At 41.6% G+C, this 25,394-nt stretch overlaps 1 protein-coding gene across 1 annotated transcript in view; it reads right to left on the bottom strand.

Annotated features, from left to right (window-relative positions):
* Positions 1 to 25,294, bottom strand: part of Eif4enif1 (eukaryotic translation initiation factor 4E nuclear import factor 1) — a 50,009-nt gene extending 24,715 nt beyond the window's left edge. The window contains exons 1-10 of the mRNA XM_028758298.1: positions 25,212 to 25,294; positions 24,459 to 24,585; positions 16,039 to 16,112; positions 13,462 to 13,589; positions 9,269 to 9,555; positions 8,503 to 8,704; positions 5,002 to 5,177; positions 2,044 to 2,179; positions 1,662 to 1,841; positions 7 to 73 (exon numbers count right to left, since the gene is read on the bottom strand). Coding sequence (XP_028614131.1) covers positions 7 to 73; positions 1,662 to 1,841; positions 2,044 to 2,179; positions 5,002 to 5,177; positions 8,503 to 8,704; positions 9,269 to 9,555; positions 13,462 to 13,589; positions 16,039 to 16,112; positions 24,459 to 24,554 — 1,346 coding nt within the window. The 5' untranslated portion in view covers positions 24,555 to 24,585; positions 25,212 to 25,294. The remainder of the gene's footprint in view (positions 1 to 6; positions 74 to 1,661; positions 1,842 to 2,043; positions 2,180 to 5,001; positions 5,178 to 8,502; positions 8,705 to 9,268; positions 9,556 to 13,461; positions 13,590 to 16,038; positions 16,113 to 24,458; positions 24,586 to 25,211) is intronic.
* Between the last annotated feature and the right edge of the window lie 100 nt (positions 25,295 to 25,394).

Raw genomic sequence — 25,394 nt, 5'->3', positions numbered from 1 at the left:
ATTTGCTGGTCCACCTTCAAGCCCTTCAGCCCTGCTTCTACCTCTTCCACTGAAAGTACAACCCCTGAATGTGCTGAGAAGTTGAGAAAGTTCTTGTTACACCAAGCAAAGGGTGTTTAGGAAGAATTCTCACTGGCTGCTGATGACAACTATTTTATAACTGATGTGAGGCTGTCAAAAAGGCTGACACTTGCCGGGCAGTGGTGGCTCACGCCTTTAATCCCAGCACTTGGGAGACAGAGGCAGGCAGATTTCTGAGTTCGAGGCCAGCCTGGTCTACAGAGTGAGTTCCAGGACAGCCAGGGCTACACAGAGAAACCCTGTCTTGAAAAAACCAAAGAGTAGCCCAGGTGAAACATAGTAAGTAGTAATAACTCAGGGTTATCGATAGGAAAGTAGATTCTAGCAACATGGAGGGTAGGCAGCTGCCTAGCTGTTCTGGTGTTTAATGCTTACTGTAAATATAAAGGCTGTATGTGTCTTTTATCCAGAAACTAAAAGGTCAAAGGAAGGATAAAACTCTGGGTCGGGAATTAGTAAGTTTCTACAAATACCTTCACATAAATAAATAATAATAATAAAAAAAGGAAGAATTCAGAGTTGGAGAGAGATGGCTCTGTGGTTAAGAGCACTGACTGCTCTTCCAGATGTCCTGAGTTCAATTCCCAGCAAACACATGGTGGCTCACAACTATCTATAATGGTATCTGATGCCCTCTTCTGGTGTGTCTGAAGAGAGTGACAGGGAACTAATATAAATTAAACAAATCTTAAATTTAAAAAAAAAAAAAAAAAAGGGAAGAAACGGAATAAACTACACCAAAGCTATTTAGATGCTAGAAACTGAGATAGCAGAACTATGGGGTATGAGATTTCAAACCTTGGAAAGATCTCTACATAATGAGTTCCAAGATAACTAGAACTACAAAAAGAGACAATGTCTCAAAAACTTGATCCTGTGTGTCACACAGAAAGATACTTTGTAATAAATCTCTCCAGATTTTGCTACTAGGGACAAGAATCCAGACAATTTAACAGCAACAAGGCTGCACTATGGTCTCAAGGCACTAACTTGTTGCTTAAGTGAGAACATGGCAAATGGAGGTAGTGTTGTAAGGGGCAGGCAAGCTATGCCTGTGAGGACAGAAACATTCACTGGGCTGTTACAACTGGGCCGTAAGGAAAAACCAGAGAGAACAGATGTGGTGCAGGGCTTTAATATCAGCACTCTGGAGAGAGAGGCCAGAGGTTCTCTGAGGTATAAGTCAACCTGACCTACATAGCAAGTTCTAGGCTAGCTAGAGCTTAAAAGATTCAAGCGTTTTGTGGCGCCATGCTTGGATCTTTTTGAAAAACACTAAATTCCAGACATGCACCTGACTTCATGAGAAGTAGTACATTAAAACTATTCTATTCTTAGAACATTTAAGAACATGTGAACTGGGGCTGGAGAGATGGCTCAGAGGTTAAGAGCACTGACTGCTCTTCTGGAGGTACTGAGTTCAATTCCCAGCAACCACATGGGTGGCTCACAACCATCTGTAATTGGGCCTGATGCCCTCTTCTGGTGTGTCTGAGGATAGCTACAGTGTACTCACTCATATACATAAATCTTTAAAAACCACATGAACTTAAAACACCTAAAGCTCAACAAATACTTACAGCTCTCCTTAAGTTTTTCTTTATTTGCAGAAAGGCTAGAAAGAAGAGGTTTTAAATCCACTTTGGCTTTCTGTAGCATTTCTAAAATGTCCACTTTATTTTCAGCATGGTCTTCCGATGGTATAGGAGCAAAATAATTCCCCGAGTTCTGTCCAGGAGAGTGGACGGCTTGCTCCAAACCTGATTTTGTAAATAAATGTCATAGTTGGTCCCATTGAGAATTGAAAACATCCCTTCCACAGCATAAAAAGAATAGAAACTGAAGGCTTTTCAGTATCTAAAACCTCTTTAGCCCTAGTAGACCACTGACTAATGAAAACAAAATGAAGCATGCAGGGAAGGCCCACTTGACATATGAGGCTTGACTGTGAAGTCATTTTACCTGCCAGTCTCTCAAGTTCTTCATGGGGTGTGGATCCAAGGCTGCTGGATCTGCTCCCTGACCGGCTTGGGTTAGAGAACCACCTACTGAAGCGGCTGGCGGAGACTGACCCTTCCCCCAGAACATCTTCTATCATCTGATAAGGAAGAAAAAAAGGGGCTAAATCGAAAAGGCCATGAAGGTTAAATGTTAAGCCACTCTCTGAAACTTCCTTTGACACTGCTGTCAAAGAAGTACCCAAACCACTTCCAGAACTTAGGAATTGAGCCTTTGTCTTCCCTTTCCCGGACCTTTTCTGAGCAACTCAAATTTGGGCACAAAAAGCACAGAAACACCCCCACCCCCACCCCCAAGCACAGACAGCAAAGCCTCCATGGTAGAGTGTTTCGGTTCTCTGCCACTTGCTCATTAGAAAGACTATCAGGATGCTGGGCGGTGGTGGTGCACACACATCCCAGCGCTTGGGAGGCAGAGGCAGGTGGATTTATGAGTTCAAGGTCAGCCTGGTCTACAAAGTGAGTTCCAGGACAGCCAGGGCAACACAGAGAAATCCTGTCTCGGATAGAAAAAAAAAAAAAAAAAGGTAAGACTATCAGGGGACTTAGTTTCAAAACTAATCAGCACCAGAGTGATGTTGATGTCTTCAGTCAGGCATTGCTTAAGAAGGAATGCTTGAATGAAACTATTGGTTCTCAGGACTGAAAGGAATATCATGAAATTCAATCTTGACAACCTCGAGAAGTCAAAAGATAGAAATTAGTGCTAGCTAAGGGTGGTGTCGAGTACTCCAGTACTTGGGAGGTGAGGGCCAGCCTGGACCACACACATTGAGACCCTGTCTCAAAAAACAAGCATCAAAAGGAAGAACATACAGAAGGATAACAACTCTGGTCAGTCAAAGCATAGACAGTGGATATAAAAGTACCAGAAATGATACCCAGTGGAACAAATGCGTGCAGGCAAAAAGCAACCAATCTGGTGTAAACAGTAATTATATAAAAAACCCAAAGCTAAAACAAAACAAAACAAAACACCCCAAAAGGTGTAATTACTGTTTCAATGTCATGGCTCAGAAGGTAAAGGGACCTGCGGTACAAGCCTGATGACCTGAACCCATGGAAGGTGGAAAGAGAGCCAACTCTACAAAGCTGTCCTCTGACCTCCACTCGTGGCTCATGTGTGCACTGACCCGTAGTAAAAACAAATCATTTTAAAAGTAAAAATCTTTATCTACTAAGAATTTTAGGAGGCAGAGACAGGCGGATTTCTGAGTTCAAGGCCAGTCTGGCAATGTACCACCACTAACTGCCCAGTGAGAAGAGTAATTTCGCTGTTACCAACCTTGTTTTCTTTTTAAAATTTTGCAATTTAAACTTTAAATCTTATTACTTAAATTTTAAAACATTATGAATGTTTTGCCTGTATATGTTTTTGCGCCATGTGTATGCAGTGTCTGGAAGTCAGATGAGGGTGTTAGATACCCTGGAACTGGTGTAAAGAGACAGTTGTGAGCTTCCATGTGGATGTTGGTACTCAAACTTAGGACCGCTATAACAGCAGATATTGGTCTTAACCACTGAACAACCTCTCCAGGCTCCAACTTTGTGTTTTGTAAAATTTTATAATCAAGAGTAGAAACAAGCTTGCACTTTTACACTCATCTCAAAAAACCCCTAAGGGCTTAAGGTTTAAAAGAAACCATGAAATCCTGGTTTGTCTTTTCTTTTTCTTTTTTTTTTTTTTTTTAGGTTTTCGAGACAGGGTTTCTCTGTGTAGCCCTGGCTGTCCTGGAACTCACTCTGTAGACCAGGCTGGCCTCGAACTCAGAAATCCGCCTGCCTCTGCCTCCCAAGTGCTGGGATTAAAGATGTGCACCACCACCGCCCAGTTCCTTTTTGCTTTTGATACAGGGTTTCTTTGTGTAACCTTGGCTGACCTCAAACTCACAGAAATATGTCTGCCACTGCCTTGCAAGTGTTGAGACTAAAGGCATGCACCATCATAGCTGGCAAAGTTTGGTCATCTTCATCATAGGAGCAAGAAGGGTCTCTGACAGCAGAACCTCTTTCCTGCACAGGAAATGGACATAGCTCTGATTTCTAAATCAGGATAGCGTTTGCTATGTCCTTTTCAGCTATCAGCTGATGAAAGAGCTGAGAGGTGTGATACTTAGTTGTCCTTAGTAGAGATTTCCTTGATTAAAAAAAAAAAATGTATACATATGTATTTGGGGAGTGGTGGTAGAGGCCTTTAATTTCTCAGTTCCAGGCCATCTAACACAGTGAGGCCCCATCTCAAAACAAACAAAAGATACCCATCCCTGTGGAAAAAGAGAAACACTATGTCAAATTTAACCAAAATTAGCCGTTCAACACTTTTTAAATCAAATGAAAAAGTTTTTTGAGATGGCATTTTACTATGCAGTCAGGCAAGCCATGAAATGACCACGTAGCTCTAGCTACCCTCAGACTCAAACTCCTCTTGTTTCAGCATCCCAAATGCTAAGATTTTAAGTGTATACCTCCACACTCAGATTCTATAGGCTTATTTTTATTTTGTGCGCATGCGTGTGCATGCATGGATGTGTGTAGCATGTATATATGAACATTCCTGTGGGGGGTACACACATGTTTGGGTGCATATGCTGTGCCTAAGTAGAGGTCAAGCGGTTGATGCTAGGCATCTTAATCACTCTCTACTTCATAAACTGAGCCAGGGTCTCTCATTTGAGCCCACAGCTTACCAACAGAGCTAGTTCAGTTACCTAGCTTGCTTTAAGAATCCTGTCACCACTTTCTGTGAGCTGGGATTACAGGAGGACCACCATGCTGCCCCAACATTTACTGGAGTTCTAGAGATCTACATTTCAGTCTTCACATTTGCACAACAAGGGTGTGATCCACTCAGCCATTCTCTAACTCCTTCCGCCCATGTTTGCACATGTGTTCTTATACTCACTGAAGCCAAGCACGGCACCTTATCAAGGTTAAAGAATTCATTAAAGTCAAATTCTCCTGGGGACTGTTCAGGTAGGACGACATCCCTTGGAACTTCCTGATCAGCAGAGGGCTCCTGGGCCAGAATGACTTCCACCTCGTCCTCTTCAGCCACCCCTCCATTGCACTCCACTATGCCTAAAAACAAAACCAAGACAGAAACCACCTGTTCAGGTACATAGCCGAGTCTTACTCTGTGCCTGTAGCCATCAATATACATGCAGAAGTCACACATGACTGTAAACAGACTTCTTGTGTAGGTCTGGCACTTCATTTAGTACCCTTTCTCTGGAAACTAGAAAAGAAAAAAGTCCTTGCTAAGTACCTAGAACAATAACAGAGTAGGAAAAGGACTGTGGCCCCACTCCTAAATATGCCAAGTTTTCTATAGTATAGTGGGTTTTCTTTTTTTGTCCCCCCGACCCCCGAGCTAAGGACTGAACTCAGGGCCTTGTGCGCTCTACCACTGAGCTAAATCCCCAACCCCAGGTTTTCTTTAAAAATAGTAATAATTATATTTACTTAGCTGTGTGTGTCTGTGTTGTGTGTTGTATGGCATGATGTTTGCAGTTATCTGGAAGGCCAAAGAGGGTACTGGCTCCCTCTTGGGGAGTTGGTAACATATACAAGTGTTTTTGAACTGCTTCATGTGGGTGCTAGGAACTGAACTCAAGCCTCTGAAGCCAAATTATTTGGCACTGTTTATACATGCATCTGGTATCACTATACGTGGGCAATTTTTACTTGTCTACAAGGTTGGCTATAGTCCATTACCAATATAAAGTTTGATTGTTACCCTTTCTAGGAAACCTACCCTACCTTTTAAAAAAAAAAAAAAAAACCTTTATTAAGTACACTGATCTCCCCCTTATAAAATACTGGTATGTATTACAGCAATTCTCTAGTAAGACAGATCTTTAGAGGCTGATTACCTGCTCTTATCAGCCCTGTCTTATTCTGCAAGGCCAGGAATATCTGAAATCCAGTAATGTCCACTTTTTTTAGTTTTAGGCAAAGTATGACCAAAACAGGAAGAAACAAAACAAATAAAACAAAAACCCCAAACCCACTTATTTACAAGTGCTTAAAACACACATATTCAAAAACAAACATTTAGAGACATGGCTCAGTGCGTAAGAGCACATACTGCTCATTCTGAGGATCCTGAACTCAGATTCTAGCACCTATGTCAGGAACCTTAACTGCCTGGTGACGTGGCAATGCAAGCCTCCTAGCACGTATGTGCATAGATACAAACAAATAAAAAAAGAGAAAAGCTGAAAAACCCTAACCAAACACAAAATAAACCATATATGAACTCCTCGGTTCAATTCCCCTCCTCTGCATAAAACTGAGCCTACTGGAACATGCCTGTAATCCCAGAACTCAGGTGGAGGACGGAAAAACCAGAAGATCAAAGTTATCTGTGATTATATTTCCAAGTCAGATTCTATGTCAAAAAACAAAACAAACCAATAAAACAAAAGCCAGGGGCTAGAGAGATGGCTCAGCCCTTAAGAGTACTGACTGCTCTTTCAGAGGTCCTGAGTTCAATTCCCAGCAATCACATAGTGGCTCACAACCATCTGTAATGAGATCTGATGCCTTCTTCTGGTGTGTCTGAAGACAGCAACAGTGTACTCATATACATAAAATAAGTAAGAATCTTTTTTTTTTTTCTTTTTTTGGTTTTTCGAGACAGGGTTTCTCTGCGTAGCCCTGGCTGTCCTGGAACTCACTCTGTAGACGACTAGGCTGACCTCAAACTCAGAAATACGCCTGCCTCTGCCTCCCGGGTGCTGGGATTAAAGGTGTGCGCCACCACCTCCTGGCAAGTAAGTAAATCTTAAAAACAAAACAAGTCAACTAAAAAAGCAAACTCCAAACCAACAGAAAACAAAGAACTAAGGATATCCCTTAGTGGTAGAGCATTTGCTTTACAAGGTCAAGGACTGGGGTTCTATCTCTAGTACAGCAATAACGCAAAAGCAACTGAAGAGAAACACTGCTGGGCTAGGATGTAGCTCAGACCAGAGTGCCCAGTACACATGAAGGTTCTGAGTAGAATACCTCCAGTAATACACACACAAAATAAATTAAGAAAACAAACAATAATGGCCTTGGTGACACATCTATATACAAGTCCAGTACTAAAGATTATGGTGCAGTATAGTCCGAGGCTAGCCTCAGCTACATGCTGGGTTGGGTGCCAGTCTGGGCTACATGAGATCTTGTCCCAGAACAAAACCCTGCACGAATGGCTGACATTTGAATTTTATCTCAGTCACAGAAAACATTATTTTCTACAGAAGCTTGGTCTCTAACATCAGTTAAACAGCCATACTGGCTGATGCTGCTTCATTCTGGTGGAGTAAACAATGGTATCTCTCAAAAGCAATTGAGCAGAATCTCCCAGGCAGGTGGTGTTGGCACCTGGTTTTAATCCTAGCACTTAGGTGGCTGAGGCCAGCTTGGTCTATAGAACTAGTTCTAGGACATCCCAGGCTACACAGAGTAACCTTGTCTCAAACAACAACAACAACAACCACCCTAGAATCTCCTGAGTTACCTATGAATTCCCAGAACCAGAAGAATATGTGCCCACATAAAAATTAAAAAAAAAAAAAAGCCTACCACACTTAAAGTGTACAAAAACAAACAAAGAAACAGGAAAGAACTGTGATGTCTCCTTTTTTCTCACTTTTAAATATATTTCATTAGTTTATTTCCAAGTTTGTTTTAACTTCTTTGGAAGTTGACACTAATTATCATTAAGAGCCTTCCCATTACCCAATATCTGCCAAAACATGTTTTTCCAACTATATTTGAAATAAGTACACAGTAGAGTCTAAGTTCTTTTTTTCCATTATAAAATTTATTTTTATTTTATGTATATTGGTGTTTTACCTGCATGTATGTCAGTATGTGGATGCTGGATCCCCTGGAACTAGAATTACAATTATAAGCTATCATGTGGGTGCTAGAAATTAAACCCAGGTCCTCTGGAAGAGCAGCCAATGATCTTAACCACTGAACCATCTCTCCAGCCCGAAGTCTGAGTCTTTTTTTATAAAAAACATTTATTTATTTATTATGTATACAGTGTTCTGCCTGTATGTATGCCTATATGCCAGAAGAGAGCACCAGATCTCATTATAGATGGTTATGAGCCACCATATAGTTTCCAGGAATTGAACTCAGGACCTCTGGAAGAGCAGCCAGTACTCTTTAACCTCTGAGCCATCTCTCCAATCCCCAAGGCCGAGTTCTTATGAGTATATTTCATAATCATGATAAAAGTATACCTAAAAGATTTGGCAGGCAGTGTCTTTACAAACACACTCAAAAAATAAAGCCAGAACACTAAAAATTTACCATTTACAAACTGGCACCCATCACTAATTGTGCAATTAAAGCAATCATCATGTCATTATTTCAAAACAAGTTGAAAATTGATACTGACCTTCCTTCACAGAGGCAGTCCGTCGCCTTGTTCTTTTTCTACCTTTGTGATCCTCCTCTAGAATCTTATCATCAAAGCCAGTCAGCTCTATGGTTTCAGACTGACTGGTGGGTCCAGCTGAAAACCATTCTGGTTCTTCCTCAGTATATGAATCATTTCGTCTACGCTCACCAAAGACACGTTTACTATCTCCAAACTCCCTCTGAAAAAGTACAAAGAGCAAGACTGAAAGACTGTAAAGTTCTAATGCGACACTGTAACCAATCCTAATGAACTGATGACAGAAGCTGAAATGCAGATGCTGTGCTGTGCATCTGAAGTACACCCCAACTCTTGCACTGCCACCTGAGTTCTCTGTGTTTACTGTGAGTGGTCTGCGATCCCCAGCTTCTCAAAGTAACTGGGGTGTGGGGGGTTAGGATGATGTAACTCAGACTAGGCTAGGGAACTTGCTGACAAGTGTGCAGCCCTGGGTTGGATTCTGTACCATTGTGAGAGCAACAACAGAGAAATGCAGTACAAAGGAGGTGAGCATCAAATTTCCAAGCACTTGGGATGGGAGAGATGGCTCAGTGGTTAAGAGCACTGGCTGTTCTTCCAGGTCCTGAGTTCAATTCCCAGCAACCACAGGGTGGCTCATAAAGATCTATAATGAGATCTGATGGCCTCTTCAGGCAGACAGAGTACTATATATATACTAAATAAATAAACCTTAAAAAAAAAAAAATCCCAAGCACTTGAGAACCAAGGGGGTTAGAAAACAAACCCTGAACCGCTTGTCCTTGTAGTCTCTCTCTCTGTCTCGGTCTCTCAAGTCGCGCAGGTCCTTATCACTAAGACGATGATCCTTCTCAAAGGCTCGGGCAGAAATTATCCTTCCACTACCAATCCTTCGTCCACCAAGCAGGCGAAGCCCATCACTGTCTTTCTCCAATGGACTGCCAGAGCGTCTGGAGCTAACAGCAGCTGTCACATGGCAGCCACCTCCAAAGCTTCGTCTCTGTGGGCTGAGAACAACATCTAAGTCATCCTCTTTCACTCGCTCTCGTGGATCTGAAAAGATGACAGAAAGAGAAAGGTAGTAAACCAACATCTTAGATACTTAGATGTCCTGGGCTGGCAACTGGGCTTATCAACAGATTCACAGGAGGGTATCTGTGGGGACAGGCTCTTTCCTTCCTCCATGTTGTCAGTCTTTAAAGACTAAACTCAGGTTGTCAGGCTTGGCAACAAGTATCTTTACCAATGTGATGGCTCTTTATAATGGTTTTTTACATTAAAAATTTAAAGCCTCTAGATGTGCAACCTAAACTATAAGAGAATACCTTTGCTGATGGTTAGGCAAAGTGTTTTTGAGGCATAGCAACAAGAGTGTTATCCATTAAGAAGGCCTGGTAAGCAAGGTTTGCTTCAAGTTTAAAACTGTTCGTTCAAGACGATATTTAGAAATTAAAGACTGGGGAGAAAACATTTCTAGGCACATTTCTCAGGGAAACACAAATCCATAGCATATAAAAACTCAGTAATAAGCCAGGCAGTGGTGGCACACGCCTTTAATCCCAGCACTTGGGAGGCAGAGGCAGGTGGATTTCTGAGTTCGAGGCCAGTCTGGTCTACAGAATGAGTTCCAGGACAGCCAGGGCTACACAGACAAACCCTGTCTCGAAAAACAAAAAACTAACCAAACCAAACCAACCAACCAACCAACCAAACAAACAAACAAAGAAACTCAGTAATAGTGGGCTGGAAAGATGGCTCATTGATTAAGAGCACTGGCTGCTCTTCCAAAGGACTCTTAGCACCCACATTGCAGCTTACAACTGTCTATAATTCCAGTTTCAGAGGACCCAGCATGCTCACATAGACATACATGGAGGCAGAACTCCAATGTACATAAAATAAAAAAAAAAAAACAAACAAACACAGTGACTTAAAAAAAAACCCTATCTAATTAAAAAATGGACTAATGGCTGGAGAGGTTGCTCAGTGGTTAGTTAACACTATTCTTCCAGAGGTCTTGAGTTCAATTCCCAGTACCACACAGCAGCTCACAACCATCTCTAACTGTAGTCCATGAGATCCATCCAATGCTCTTTTCTGTTATGCAGATGTACATACAGACAAAACAACATGTACATGAAATCCTTATTGGTTGTCCTGGAATTCCCTCTGCAGACCAGGCTGGCTTCAAACTCTGAGACCTGCCTGCTTCTGCTTCCCAAGAGTTGGGATTAAAGGTGTGTACCACCACTGCCTGGCTCCTTAAATTAAAAAAAAAAAAAAAAAAGGACAAGTGAGCTGGACATAGTATAGAATGCCCATAGAGTACTTAGTAGCCTAAGGCAGGGACTGCTGAGTTTGAGGTCAATCTGGGCACACTGGAAGACCTGTGTCAAAAAACTAAAACAACAAAAAAGGATAAATGACTGAACAGACACCTCAGCAAAGATATGTGGATGTCACAATATAACGTAACAGCACTATGTACTAGATGGCTATAATGAAGAAGACGAACAATTTCACGTGCTACCAAGATGTGGAGCAAGCAGGAAATACTGCTGACAGGAATATCAAATGTCTAGCCACCTTAAAAATAAGAAGCTTGAAGACTGCTGGGAATTGAACTTAGAACCTCTGGAAAATCAGCCATTGCCATCTCTTCAGCCCTGGGGTAGTTTCCTGAAACACTGTATATTCGCACTAGCCATAATACTTCTAAGTATTAACTCACATGACAAACATTCCTATACCCATGCTCATACTTATACATAAATATTCACAGCAACTTTGGTTAGAAACAACTCAAATTACTATTCACAGAAAAATAGATATAATCTATTATTAAGCAATAAAAAGAAATGAACTACATATTCAACAACATGGATACAACCAGCTATAGTTCATGAAAGACTGACCCAGAGGGATAAAGGTTTGAGTTCAGCCTGATCTACAGAGTAACCTTGTTTCCAAAAAGAAGCCTCACTTAAGAAAATGTATGGTGACAATTCTAGTCACATACAATTTTAAGAGTGTAAACTCATCTAGAAGAGCAGTTCATTCTTGGAGGTAATGAGAATGGGTAAAAAGGAGGCACTCAAACACTAGAGCACTTATAGGAGAGATCAAGAATGCTTATTATTTTGATTGTGGTAATGGTTTCATACAGATACATGTCAGAACATCAAAGGTATGTTGTATGTAAGGGTTCCATATATAAATTCAATTTCAATAAAGAAAAGCGTGTCACATAGAGTCTCACAGAGTCAACTAACCTGGACTATGGGGGGCTCACAGAGCCTAAGGCGATGCACCAGGGAGCATGCAGGAGCCGGACCCAGACCCCCCTACACATTTGTAGCAAATGTGCAGCTTGGTATTCATGTGGGTCCCCTAACAAGTGGACTAGAGGCTGCATCAATCTCTACTCCCTTTCGTAGGACCCCCTTCTCGATACCTGGGCTCCCTGGTTGGGTCTAAGCGGAAGAGGATGTGCCCAGTCCTGCTGGGACTAGATATCCCAGGATAGATTGGTATCTAAGGGAAGCTCCACTTCTTGGAGAAGGGGAGGGGCAATGGAGGATGTATTTGAGAGGGTAGGACTGGGAAGAGAGGAGGGAGGGGAGCTGTGATTGGGATGTAAAGTGAATACATACATACATATATATATACACACACACATTAAAAAAGAAAAAGAAATAGAAAAGCATATCACAAACAAACAAAAAAAACTAGCCTGAAGCAGAGCCCAAGTTTTTTTTAAAAAAAACAAAAACAAAACTGTTTTAGGCTCTTTTGTAAAACCAGAAACAGCTTTTTATCTTATTTTAATTATTTTTCAGTGTCTCACCATTCAAAGTCACAGAGATCTGCCTGCTTTCTACCTCCTGAGTGCTGGGATTAAAGACATAAATGACTAGCTGTCAACAAATAGCTCTTTCCAGGTGAGACAGGGTCTCATTGAGACCAGTCTCTAACTCACTATGTATGACTGAAGATGAGTTCAAACTTCTGATCCTCCTGCTTTGATCTCCTCGGTGCTCAGATTAGAGGCTTGAACTACCATGCCCAACTTACTCAGTGCTAGAAATTAAACCTAGGGCTTCATGTATGCACAGTAGGTGTAGTTCTCTGAATATGCTATGCCCATAGAGTGGCACTATTTGGAGGTGTGGCCTTGGAGGAAATGTGTCACTGTGTGTGTGGCTTTAAGACCCTTCTCCTGGGCGGTGGTGGCGCACGCCGTTAATCCCAGCACTTGGGAGGCAGAGGCAGGCAGATTTCTCAGTTAGAGGCCAGCCTGGTCTACAGAGTGAGTACCAGGACAGCCAGGGCTACACAGAGAAACCCTGTCTCGAAAAAACCAAAAAAAAAAAAAAGAATAAATCTCCAGAGAATAATCCCACCCACAGTTAAGACAGGTTTTCTCTTGTTTTGTTTTGTTTTTCGAGACAGGGTTTCTCTGTATAGCCCTGGCTGTCCTGGAACTCACTCTGTAGACCAGGCTGGCCTCGAACTCAGAAATCCCCCTGCCTCTGCCTCCCAAGTGCTGGGATTAAAGGTGTGCACCACCACTGCCCAGCGACAGGTTTTCTCATATCAATCAGTTAACCTAATGAAGACATTTCCTCACAGGCAGGCACCAATGCTAAATAATTCCTGCATCTTGTCCTGGATGCTTGTCTTCTAGGTGATTCCACATGTATTAAGCTGTCAACACTTTCACGCCAGCAAAGACAATAGTACCTTATAATTTAAAAGCACATAGTCTAACTTGCCACTGTTATAGGAAGACTATTACTATGATTTTACTCTGCTCATTATGAAAAATACAGCTAGTAAATGAGTTTTCTGATGCCATTTCTCTTTGGTATGTAAAACTCTAGGGGCTAAGAAGGAAACCAGCAACCAGGAGCATGTTCTCCAAAGCACTCTATCGTTAATAAGTAATTGTGCACTTACCTGCTATTCTGCGCACCAGAGAAGGTCGATCTGATTCTGGCTCTTTCTTCAGACTTTCCACTGGGGAGCTCCGCCCTGAGGCTGGGTAGAGAGAGGCATGCCACTTCTCAGGGTCCCAGACACCATCACTACAGGTTAGAGGATAACATTAGTTAGAGTTTGAAGATTAATAATTCAAATAGGACCTAATTTCTTTAGGTTACATGATAGCCATGGCTGCTTCCAAATAATTACCCTATTCAAGATGAAAGCAAAAACAGTTGTTACTTGAGTATAGTTTCTTTCGAATAATGTAACACCAATAGGTACTTGAAAAACAGGAGTCTGTATACAAATGAAACTGTCAGTTCAGAAACCCTGGCCTCTGTATGAACTATAGTAACTGTTCCACACAAAGATCTTTCCCAAGTTCTGCAGAGGAAGCTTTAACTTTTGACCGGAAGTACCTCCTAGAAAGTATGGTATATATTTTTCTTTTTCTTTTTTTAAAGATTTGTTTTATGTATATGAGTACACTGTCGCTGTCTTCAGACACACCAGAAGAGGGCATCAGATCCCATTACAGATGGTTGTGAGCCACCATGTGGTTGCTGGGAATTGAACTCAGAACCTCTGGAAGAGCAACCAGTGCTCTTAACAGCTGAGCCATCTCACTAGCCCCGGTATGTATTTTTCTAGAATTTTTTTTTGTTGGTTTGGGTTTGTTGTTATTTTGAGACAAAAGTCTTACTATATAGCCCTGGTGGGACTGGAACTTACTTAGACCAGCTTGACCTCAGATTTACACTGATCCTCTTGTCCCTAACTTTTGAGTGCTGGGGTTAAAGGCATGCAGCACCATACTGGGCTAGAATTTCCATGTATAATCTCAGTTTTTTCCTAAAACAGCTCTTAATTTTATTTTCTTGTTTATTGGTAATTAGACTCACTGGTGCTCTACCTGCTTTATATCCTTAGCCATGAACACTGCTTGAAAAACAAGTCAACAGTTCTCAAGCCCTCACAGCAGGGAGATACTCTCCACCTTCTAGGATGTCTGTGAGGGAGCCAACAAATGCTCACTCTCTGCTTCACTCTTATCTGTAGCACTGTCACTAGGTACAGTATCTAATTTAGCATAAAAACTAATTCGTGTGCTCATGGTAAATCTATTTTATGGAAATAAAAAAGTTGTAATAATAAAACTTGAAGTATACAGAGCCTTTACAATTTTAATGAAAAAAAAAAAAAAAAAACAAACAAGCCTGAGACGCATGAAAATTCCTAGCCAATCAAAATAGCCACTATTCAGGTATCATCACCATCAGGAAAATGTAATGACTTGTCTAGATTCAACAGGCCTTCTCAACTGCCTGTATATAGGTTTGAAAAGTCTATCCATAGAGAAGAGGTAGCTTAATGATAAAAACACTCACCTAACATGGGTAAGGCCCTGGGTTCCAGCCCTAGCACTAGGGGTGTGGGTATGTGGTACAATGAACCCAGAAAATTAAACATGACACTTTATAAGAAAAAATAGCGGCCCACATGATATTTAAGAAATTACTAAGACTGCCAGACATGGTGGCCCATACCTTTTTTCTCAGCACTTGGGAGGCAGAGACAAGAAGATCTCTATAGTTTGAGGCCAACATGGTTTACAGAGCAGATTCCAGGACAGCAAGGGCTATGTAAAAAGATGTTGTCTCAAAAACAAAACAAAACAAACAAAATAACCCACAAACAAACAAAAAATCCCCACAACAACAAAAAGGAAATTACTAAAGTAACCTTAAGAAATATAATATAGGAGGCTGAAGAGGTGGCTCAGTGGTTAAGAGCACTGACTGCTCTTCCAAAGGTTTTGAATTCAATTCCCAGTAACCACATGGTGGCTCACAACTATCTGATGCCCTCTTCTGGTGTGTCTGAAGACACCTACAGTGTACTCATATAAATAAATCTTTAAAAAAAAAGAAATATAATATAGTATTATTGTACATTTTCAGATCATTTTTAGGTAGCTTCTTCAAACCAAAGTCCTTTGCTTTTCCTTAAGGAGCCTAAAACACAATAAGGCTTTGTGATAAAGGTCTCAAAGTCCTCCTTAAACTTCCCCAAAGCACACTGTTAAAGAAGTGAAATCACAGCAAGAACCACAGAGTCTGGGGAAGAAACCCTGGCATGAAGACTCCTGGGTTTAAATCTGCTCTGTGACCTTAACCAAGGCACTCTGTAGTTTAGTTTCAGTACTGGTTAGTTGATGGCCATGCTATTAATATTAACATTTCCTCAGTCATAGTGCTACTAAAACAACAACTTTCCAACAATGGAATTCTTTCCATTTAAATAAATTTTTATTTACTTACTTTTAAATTTATTTTTAAATTTTAACTTATATGTATGTACATATGAGTTCAAGTGTCCATACTGGCCAGGGGTGTCAAATGCCCCTGAAGCTGGAGTTTACAGGTTTGTTGTGATCCACCTGGTGTGGGTGCTAAGAACTCAACTTTGTTCCACTGAAAAAGCAGATGCTTACCTGCCGTGCCACCACTCTAGCCCCAATAATGCAATTCTTAACAGTAACACTCATACCTGTCATATTTTTCAGAGAGGCATGATGGCCTCTGCTTGGAGTATGGACGTTCTTTTATATCCAAGAGCTCCTCCTAAAAAGAGAAATCCCATGAAAAATTTGCACTCCATTTCTCAGGCCACATACTTCCAATTTATTTCCCTTCTATGTGTCTAGTTTAAATACTTTATATAAGATTTTTTGGGAGGGAGGACAGGGAGATATTTAAGACAAGCTCTCTAGACTGGCCTTTAACTAATGTCCAGCCCCTACTTCCTGAGTGCTGAGATCACAGGTGTGGCTTTCACACGATTCTTACAATTTTGGACTTAAAATTCCAAAAGGACTAGAATTGGATCAGGGGATTTATAAGACGGTCAAACAAGACTATCTCTATGATTGGGATTAAAGACATGTACCACTACAGCCAACTCAATGGTCCTTACTTAATTCATTGATATCCTTAATTATTTTGATGCCCAAACAGTTCAAGATTTTGTCAGTGGGAACTTCAAGTGGGCTATATGTCCAAAGCTTTAGTGAAACAATTACTGCTTTCTGCAGGGTCTATCAGTACACACTTGGAACCCCAGCACTCATGAGGCTGAGAGGTGTTTCAGGCCAGCCTAGGTCACATACTAGGACTGAGTCCAAAAGTAATAGATAAATGGGCAACATTGCCTTTCTGGTTTATCTTGTGTCCTGACTCACTCTGGAGCCAGCCATTAGTATGAACAACTCTAGTACCGTGAATTGTAGAATAGTAGAAGTCAAAGCCTAGAATCTGGGTATACTTTCATTTGCTTGTAATTTTAAGTCCTACAGAGATTAAGAATTAATGCTGTGGGCCTGGTGGTACACAACTTTAATCCTAACACTAAGAGGCAGAGGGAAGAGGATCACCAGCCTGTTCTACATAGCTAGTTCCACAGTAGCCAAGGTTACACTATGAGACTGTGTCAGAAACAAACAAACAAACAAACAAACAAAAGTAGGGCAATGGTGGTGCACATGTTTAATTCCAGCACTCGGGAGACAAGAGGCCACCCTGGTCTACAGAGGGAGTTCCAGGACAGCTGGGGCTATACAGAGAAACCCTGTCTTGAAACAAACAAAACTGAATAATTAATGTTCTTAGGCTTGGGGTGTAACAGAACTTCTGCATGAGTGAAGCCTTAGGCTTTCATCCTTGATATCATGAAAGAAAAATAAAGGAATGCAGCTGGGCATGGTTACACGCTTTTGATCCCAACACTATGTCTGTGAGTTCAAGACAGCCTGGTCTACACAGAGGGACTGTCTCACAAAAACAAAAATCCAAAAACAAAAGAAAGAAAAGTTAATGCTATAAATTGAGTATGTTGCTCAAAATGTGGCCCAAAATCTACCTGGATATTTAGGTGGGCAGACAGAAGCCTTCTTGCTCAATTTAGAGAGCTGAAATGTCCTACATTCAAGCAATGTCCCAAGGCATATATAAAAGATTATTAGTTAAGTCAACACAGTTTACTTTTCCTTCCTTTCTCTAAGGCAGGGCCTTACTTTGTAGGTCTGGCTGGTCTTGAACTAAGAGATCCACCTGCTTCTGCCTCCTGGATGTTGGGATTAAAACTACACAGCTGGCAATTTCATCAAGCTTTAACATAATTATTCCATGAAAAGAACCCCTTTATGGGTATTATCAAAGAAAACTCTTGGTTTTGGCTGAAGATACCCACTGTAGCTGGGTATGCTTGCTCCTCCTGAGCATTTCATCAGAATGTGAGAACACTCTTCTGTTGACTTTACAGACTGTGGACCAAACCTCTGAAATCATCCCATACATATGAGAGGATTTAGTCCTTGACTTCTCGCTGTTTGCACAGGTTGCTAAAACTTGACCAGGCAGAAACAAGCTACTAATTAACTGCCCAAACTACAGACACCAAAGGAAGCTGTGTCAGACTCCCTTAAAAACCTTGTTAAGCTTTCCAAAACGATCAATCTGGGAGACACTGACACACACTCTGGTAATCAGTGTAAAAGGAGACCATGAATAAGTCTGGATAGAAATCCAAAGCAACAATGACTAAGCTCCTCATCCAAATACTTCTCTAAGAGCCCCACAGGGAAGCAGCATTAGCATCCTGACACAGGTGACAATGCAGAAGGGGACAAAAGACTCTGTAAAATGAATTTGGTTCTGTTTGTTACTGTTTGAGTCAGGGCCTCTATTATATAGCACTGTGTGATCTGGAACTCACTATGTAGACCAGGCTGGCCTGAAACTCATAGAGATCTACCAGCCTCTGACTCTGGAGGACTGGGATTGAAAGTATGTGCCACCACACACTGGCATTGAATTTGATTCTTAACAGTAACAAGTTCAGTATAAACAAGGTGTTTTGCTTTTTTTTTTTCTTCCTTTCAAGACAGGGTTTCCTGGCTTGCCTTTTCAAAAATCAAGACTTTAGTGGAAGTCTTTAGAGTTCTTTAAACTCAAAGAACTCTAGAAGTAACCTATGTTCTTTCTAATGAATGCTCTTGTCCTAACAACAGCCCTAGGTGGAGGCCCACCTTTGACCTCCTCTTCCAGTCCCTACTTTCCATATGCCCATCAATATTGGGCTGGGCCCATCAGGCTTCTTAGGGTAGTGCTCTGATACTTCACTGGAACTGATCTCAAAGATAATATAGCTTTAAAAATAGGGAATAATGGGGGGCTGCAAAGACAGTTCAGTGGACCAGAGTGCTTGCTCTACAAACCTAAGGAACTGAGTTTGAATCCCCTGGATCCATCTAAAAATTAGAATATGGCTATACCCAGAATGGGGATGGAGAACAATGGATTCCATGAGCTTGCTGGCCAGGCAAGTTTGCCAAAAACAAAAACAAAACAAAAAACCAAGCAAGCTTCTGACTCAGTTGAGGGATTATGTCTTAGGACAATAAAGCAGATAGCATATACACGTATGGGTGTTACTACCTACACACTCACATAGGTACAACATACACATCCAACACACACAAAGACAACAATGGGGTAAAAACACCTGTGGCAGGCAATCAGGCCAATGTCACTGATGAATCTAGCCAGCTACTAAAATAAAGGGGATGCCAGAAATAATTTTGTAGATGGCCAGCACCACACTGAGCCATACCCACTCTAACCTAACAGTGGCTGATCTAACAGAGACTTTTCTAGTGGAGAATGCTTAGGAAACTGTGAAAATGTTGCAAAGAAAACACCAAACAACAACACCCTAGCTTTCTTTTGTTCAAAAATTTCACACTGTGCAACTGGCTAATGCAATAAAAATAAACCTTCCCTTTTAAATAGTCAATACAACTGTTAAAACAATATAAAACTACAGAACAGTAAGCAGGTTCAAGGAAACAACAAACATAAAAGTTACTTTTATGGCAATCTGCTTCCGAGTTAGACTGAAGATGGACAGTACAACTTAGGGGACAAGGGAACACCTAGTAGGCATTAGGCCACACAGGTTCCATGTCAGACAAAAACAGCAAAAGAAGGTGGTTACTTGCTGCTATTTAGAAAGCAGTTGCCTTGATTCTAAAGCTGGTATTAAAATGAGACCCATCTTTAAGTAGGCCTGTTTAATACATCATATAGTTCTTAGCAGAAATATGTACCAGATACTGGACCTGCACTTTCCCATTTACTCACCATAAAAGTGCCTAGAAGATCAGCAGTAGCATCTTCACTTTAAAGGAGAATAATTAAGATTAAGAGAAGTGTAAGTGATGAGGATGTATACCTTCTATCCTAGCATGAGGCCAACCTGGTCTATTGAGCAAGTTCTAGGACAGCCAGGGCCATACAGAGGAACCCTGTGTGTGTGTGTGTGTGTGGGGGGGGGAGGTAGGAGGAGAGAGTGGGAGGAGGAGGAGGGAGGGAGGAGCAGGCAGGCCAAGTTTAAAACTGAAGGTCTTACAGGTTAATGGTAAAGTAGTAATCAAGTCCTTGAGTGGCACCCAACAATCCTTAGCCTCTCCTCTCTTCTCGAAAGCTTGCAAGGACAAGCTGTATCACCCCTTTCTGAAGCTGTGCCACTAATTACCAGACTTGTTCCTGTCTAGCTGGACCACTGGAAACCCTCAGCAAATTCCCAGATCCTTGGGCAGATTGCCCATAAGCCTAGTGTCCTATTATAGCAACCTTACTTGAATTAAAGGTCCCTCCTAAAAATTTCTGTGTGCAATGACTGGCTTCTTATCTAGCTAAAGTTCCCATCATGATGGGACTATGATGAGTAGGACTCATGGGGGTCATGAACCTGAGTCCCAACTTTTCAAGATGAGCTAGAACTGGAGAGGTAGGAAGTATCAGAACCCAGCACCTATGGTCTAGCCGACCAGCTAAGAACTTCCAGTTACCTATGTACTGGATAGCTGACATATTAAGAATGGATAATGATTTTTCACATTCCCAACTATGCCTTTCTCAAAACAGGCATTCTTATTTTTATGCTAAATACATCACTGAAGTGTCACCTGTCAGAGGTTACTACTCAATTCAGTTTATGGACAGCACATATAAAATTGCCAAAGATGATTTTTGTATAGGAAATGTATCAACTGATTACCAACTTTTACCTAGAATTTAAATCTTACTGTTTTCTGAGGCTTACTTTCCTTCCCCCTCCACCCCCACCAAAACAGGGTCTCATTGTATAGCCCTGGCTGTCCTGAACTCACTATGCAGACCAGGCTGTCCTCAAACTCACAGACACCTGTCCATCTCTGCCTCTGAAAGCTGAAAGCAGTGTCTCTGTGCTCAGCTGGAAAATACAGCTTTTGTTCTTGGGACCACAGGTTAGCAAAACAGATCAGAGATTAAATATTAATGACTTAAGACCCTCAAGATGACAGGAGCACATGATCAACCCATTTAATTTATACTATCCTATCTGTCACAGAGGCTTAAGTGCTGACGTGAAGACACCATGTGACTCTGAGTTCCAAAGATACACTTGGAACCAAAGCAGAGGCCACTTTGAACCTCAGGGTACAGCTATCTATCTCAGTTATCTGACAACACCATTTGCTAGTCTTCCATAGGACTGAAGCCTTACTGCTCAAAGTATGGTCATCTGACCAATATCACAGGCACTTAAAAAAAAAAAAAAAAACAACAACCTTCAGGTCCATCCCTCAGGTATCTTTTAGAACTCATGCTTTCTTGATGCCTATAGACCTATAATGTAATTCCTGGGCACATTAATATCTAAGAAGTGAGACTAAAGAAAAGACAGTGTTTGCCCTATAAAGTACCCCATCAAATAACTACATTTTATACCACTAAGGAAAACAAAATAAGACTTTTCACATTATCCCTAAACTAAGAGTCAAAGGTAGGGTGCGCTCTCACCTGACGAATGTATTGTTCTGATCTTCTAAGTCAACACCCTGTACTTATAAAGACTTCTACAGAACATACCACTATAAAAAAAAAAAAAATCACTGATAGCTGGGCAATGGTGGCACATACCTTTGATTCCAGGACTCAGGAGGTGGAGGCAGAGTCAGGAGAACCTCTGTGAGTTCCAGGCCAGCCTAGTCTACAGAGTGAGTTCTAGACAGGACTACACAGAAAAACCTTGTCTCAAAAAAACAAACAAAAAACCCCACACAAACAAACACTGATGACAGAAGTTCCCCATACTACTCTTAGACTTTCTGTCCCATAAATGTAAGCCTGAAGTAGAAGATAAACTACTAAATGTTGTATTTATTTCAGTAATGTGATCTCCATATCTAAAAGGGAATAGGATGTCTCAAAAGTTAACATAGTTGTAGAACTAATATCCATTATAGTGCTGACACCATAGAATCATTTCAAGTTTTCTTTGAAAAGAGACAGGCTGCTCTCAATGAAATAACTAAAGTGTTAAGAATTCTACTTTGCTGGGCAGTACTGGTGCACGTCTTTAATCCCAGCACTTAGGAGGCAGAGGCAGGCAGATTTCCGAGTTCGAGGCCAGCCTAGTCTACAGAGTGAGTTCCAGGATAGCCAGGGCTATACAGAGAAACCCTGTCTCGAAAAAAAAAAAAAAAAACTAAGCTCCTCAATAATTAAGCTTAATTTTTTTTCCTTTTATCATTTGGTTTTTTGAGTGCTGGGATTAAAGGCATGTACCGCCACCATCAGTTTTTTGATTGTTTATTTTGTTTTGGAGGCAGGGTTTCTTTTGTAGCCCTGGCTGCCCTGGAACTTGCCTTGTAGATCAGGTTGGCTGAGAACTCAGGGATCTGCTTGCCTGCCTCTACCATCCAAATGCTGGGATTTCAATTGTGTGCTACTGTATCTGGCTTCTTTCATCTTATTCAAGACAGGGCTGTTGCTAGTATGCCAAGTTGACTGTGAAGTCATGATAATCCTCTGCTTTACCTTCTCAGGTGCTAGAATTACAGGCATGCACTACTATCTCAGCTAAAAATGCTTTTCTTAACCAGATCTTTAACGCACACTTAAGTATGACAGAACTCTGTGGTTTTACTGTCAAAATGAATAATGCTGATTTGTGTGTAGTGAGTGGCTCATGCTTAAAACCCCAGCATTCACAAGACTAAGGCAGGAAGTCCATGAGTTTGAATTCAGTGTGTGCTACATAGGGAAAAATAAAGAATACTAATCTTTCTTCTTGTTTTCCTTTTGAGCAGGATATTAGAACATCAATCAGAATTTTAATTCAAAAAGTGCTTGGAGCTGATGGCACCTGTACCACTGTGCAAGTACCAAGTGCTTTACATTTGTAAAGTTTTCCTCTTGTAAAGCACTTGGTAGGTAAGAATACAGGAAGATTAAGAGTTCAAGGCCAGGTTAGGCTACATGAGACTCCTTCAAAAAAGCTAAACAAGAGCTAGGAAATTTGAGGGGCTGGAGAGATGGCTCAGTGGTTAAGAGCACTGACTGCTCTTTCAGAGGTCCTGAGTTCAAATCCCAGCAACCACATGGTGGCTTACAACCATCCGTAATGAGATTCGCTGCCCTCTTCTGGTGTGTCTGAAGACAGCTACAGTGTATTCATACATAATAAATAAATAAATCTTTAAAAAAAAAAAAAAAGAGCTAGGAAATTTGAAATCAAATAAGCTTGCAAGTAGTTCAAAGCCATTCCCTTCATCTGACACATGCGGAATTCACCTGTCAACATTTTAGGCAACGAGTTTAAGTTGTGGAGTCCTTTTCAAGCATGAGAGCATCTGCATTTGGAAAGCAAAGCCTGAATAGGAATACGTAGTTCACAATCTATCTGACAAATGTTCATCTCAGCAATAAGCAGGCAGAGGCAGATGGATTTCTGTGTGTTTAAAGCCAGCCTGGTCTACATTAGTGAATTCCAGAACAGCTAGGGCTATGTAGAGAGACCCTGAAAACTAACATCCTATCACAACAGAAAACACCATGATGGGAAAGCACTCAATCAAGAACTCATGTTAGACTTAAAAATTCCAAGGCATACTTCTTAATGCATTTGTTTAACCATTCATTCTCTCTTTCTTTGATTCTGAAAACAGCTACCTGACACCATCTGACACTTTATACGACTAGGGAAAAGTAAAAGCAGTACAAACAAGGCCTAGCTTTAGTGAGTATCCTAGGAGGTCAGGGACATAGGCCATGCTGAAGTTGATGATGGCATTCATACCAAAGAAATACGGACATGGGCTCAACTAAAGCATAATCCCTGTCATCGGCAGTTTCAAGACTTTCTCCTTTGGGAGCATTTTATATACTCTAGCTCAAGACATTTTAGAAAGCTAGAAACTAATTTACAGTTCACTGCAACTTGTTAATCTGTTCAGAAACACTCAGCAGCCAATATGACACAGATGTAGTATCTTTACTACCTATAAAACCTTGTTGTGGTTTCTAGTCAGAGAAGACATTAAGACAACCAGTTTACAAGCAGCTATACACACCTCTAAATTCACACTCAGAGGCTGAAACAAGAGGGTACCACATAAAAACATATCTCCAAAAACTGTAACAGACAGGTTAAAATCACTATGTAATCTTCAGCAAAGAAATATGACCGAAGGCTTGCTTTTGTGAGCTTACATCTAATTTATAACAAAAAAGAAAAGATTAAAAAATCCAATTACTCCAGCCAAACTCCTTTTCTAGGGAATTGGACTTCCAAGAAAACATCCATACAAAAGACACTGATTCTGTGAAACATCCCAGAGCTGGACTCCTCACCTGATCCCCACCACCCAATCACCCAACTTTTAAAGAACATCTGGGTACAAACACTTATCTACAAATTTCACCTAAAACCTATAGTTTAAACCCAGTAGTCACACTTAAAAATGACCAAATGGATGCTTTACAAGACTTATTTAGTCCCCAATGAGTCAGAACAAAACTACCACTTTAAATAATTCCAATGAAATAGCTATACATTATTACTTCATTTGAAACAAAACTTACTTTCGTATAGCGATGGGGGGATTTGGAGGTGGGCAGTTTCTTCAGGTCAAGGAAAGCATCTCCATTTTCTGTTTCATCCACACTTCTCTTCTCCATGGCTTCTTAGTGTACAATTATTTTGCACCTCCTAGAAGATAAAATTAAGCACAAAACTGTCAAACAGATCAATAAATATTCTGAAGACTTAGCTGCTTATGAAACTGAAACTTTGAAGGGAAAAATCTAGATAGTTTTGTAAAAACAAAAACCATCCCAAAACTATGATATGAACCAGAACTAAATTGGAAAGAGAACCACCTGAAGTATTCAGAGTATCCATAGCAAAGTAAAGAAGAAGTGGAAGGGGCTCAACTCAGGGTACAACCTTTAATTATCTTTAATACAAAGGAAAACCAAAATAGTGGCTGCCACCCACGAGAATCGACCTGGTGGTGGTGAAGTTTCCCTAAGTAGAGTAGAGGTAGAACTGGTTGGGCTGCCGATCCTGGAAGTCGGGTTGCTGGAAAGTGCCTGTCACTTGTCAATGGATGGCACCAGCTGCCCCTTATTACCCCAGTGTAAGGGGCTGGGGAACCGGCCCAAGCACACCTCTCTCAGCCAGCCACACCTGTGGCCATGTGAGGGGCGTCCGCGGCGAGGGAGGGCCAGTGCGGCCCTCCTCTGGGAAACTCCGCTCCTTAAACCAACCCCTGGCCCCTCACCCAGGCCCCGGGCTAAAGGCTCCTCCGGAAGAAGGGCAGGGACGGTACTCACGGAGGGAGGCGGGCCGCAGGGAGCAGGGACCAAGTCCACAGGTCGGCCGCCTAGAGCCGGCGCAGGCCCGCCTGCTGCCCGCCGGCCGCCCGCGCGCCTCGCGCCTCTGCCGCCCCCCCGCGCGCGCCCTGCCGCCCGCGCTCCCGGGGCAGCGCGCCGTCCTCGCACGCAGGCCGGGGCCCC

Source organism: Grammomys surdaster, unplaced genomic scaffold, assembly GCF_004785775.1.
Source record: "Grammomys surdaster isolate TR1022 unplaced genomic scaffold, NIH_TR_1.0 126187, whole genome shotgun sequence".
In the NCBI taxonomy this organism is placed as follows: domain Eukaryota; kingdom Metazoa; phylum Chordata; class Mammalia; order Rodentia; family Muridae; genus Grammomys; species Grammomys surdaster.
This window is presented reverse-complemented; position numbering and strand designations above follow the sequence as displayed.